This window comes from Pteropus vampyrus, unplaced genomic scaffold, assembly GCF_000151845.1.
Source record: "Pteropus vampyrus isolate Shadow unplaced genomic scaffold, Pvam_2.0 Scaffold12038, whole genome shotgun sequence".
NCBI classification, from domain to species: domain Eukaryota; kingdom Metazoa; phylum Chordata; class Mammalia; order Chiroptera; family Pteropodidae; genus Pteropus; species Pteropus vampyrus.
In genome coordinates, this window is record NW_011900819.1 from 2,464 (window position 1) to 3,942 (window position 1,479).

At 66.5% G+C, this 1,479-nt stretch overlaps 1 protein-coding gene across 1 annotated transcript; it reads right to left on the reverse strand.

The window, feature by feature from the left end:
* Positions 1 to 10: 10 nt before the first annotated feature.
* On the reverse strand, positions 11 to 1,459 carry LOC111735027 (E3 ubiquitin-protein ligase DCST1-like; the record flags this gene model as incomplete). The annotated part of the gene is made up of 4 exons (XM_023526854.1): positions 11 to 202; positions 309 to 451; positions 903 to 1,019; positions 1,318 to 1,459. Coding segments are annotated over 4 exons (594 nt in total), but the record flags the coding sequence as incomplete, so codon positions are not given.
* Positions 1,460 to 1,479: the final 20 nt, after the last annotated feature.

Sequence of the window (1,479 nt, forward strand, 5' to 3'; positions counted from 1 at the left end):
GTGGGGCTGGGTGGACTGAAGGGAGGCGCCCTTCTCCCAGGGTCCTCGGACCCGGCCAGGAGCCACAGGGGCCTGGGCCTGGACTTACTGGAGCCCTCTGCTGCTGAGCCTGCCTCACGATGGCCGCCCTCCTCAGCTGGGTGAAGGCCGCTCTTTTCCTCAGGAGCTCGTTGTAGAGGAATAGGATCCGCTTCTTCTCTCGCTGGAGCCAGGGAGAGGGGTCAGTGCTAGCGGCAGTGCCGGGGCGGGGTGAGGTGGTGTGTGCGCGCATGCGTGCGCGGGGCTGGCGCGGGCCCGGGAGGGCGCACCTTGGGGAAGTAGAAGGCTGCGATGACCCGCCGGAGCCGGTAGCCGAAAGCCTGGAGCAGGCAGAGACACACTAGCAGGCCGACGGGTAGTGCAGTCCTCACGTAGGCCCTGGCATCGAGGCACACGGGCTGGGGCAGGCAGGCTGGCGGGGGACGGCGGGGCAGGCCTGTCAGGCGTCTGGCCTGGACCAGCCCAGGGACAGAGCAGCGGCGGATGAATTCCCCACCCCGGCGAGGGCACAGCTTAGGTCCCTGATACCTTGCTGTCCTCCCGCCTGCCCTTCACCCAGCAGAGCTGCTCTTGCCGTCCTGTGGGCACTAGGCCCCCGTGGCTCTTTGCTTAGCATGGCACAGACGTAAAACCTTTCCATCGGCGCCGGAAGCTCTGTTGGACGGCGCCCCAGGCCTTGAGGCCCCAGCCCCCAGAAGCCTCTGACCCAAGTCCGTCATCCTGCACCTCTTCGAGTCGGACCTGATAGTTCCTGCTCCGACTCCCCATCTCACCTCGCCCAGGGCCAATCGCCCGACTCTCCGCCTGGGAAAGACCCCGCCCTCGCTCTCATTCCCTCTGATCCCGATCTCAGCGTCACTCACGCATGTTGCTCGATTCCACCACCGACTCCGACGACGTGTTCAGGGCCCCGATGGTTTTCCGGAGAAGCCGGGCGAGCATGGAGTCTCCACCGACTTTCACCTCCAATTTGTGACTGCCTGAGGCCAGGGTCACAGTGGGGCAGGGTGCGCGTCAGGAAAGTCAGAGCCGAGGGGACGGGGAGAGGTCAAGGCAGAGAACGGCCTCAGCTGCGCTTTCCCATCCCTCCCTGTCGCAGACGCGAAGGGGGTTGGACGCGGAGGACCCCCCCCTCTCCCCCCACCCGTGACCTCTGTCGGGTTGCAGGGCCGAGAGTTGACCCCAGGAAGAGGTGGCATGATGGGAAGAATCGGGGCGGGGCTGCTGCGCAGAGGTGGGAGTTCCGAGGGGGGCGAGTCTCGGGGGACCGCCGCTCACTGCGGAAGGAGTACTGTAGGAAGGAATGGTGGCGGATGGCGTCGAAGGCGGAGTAGAGGGACCAGTCCAGCCCACACAGCACCGCCAGCAGCAGCAGAACGGGCAGCGTCTCCAGGAGCTCCGGTATCTGCCCCAGAGCACCGGGGTGCGGTGGGCACAGAG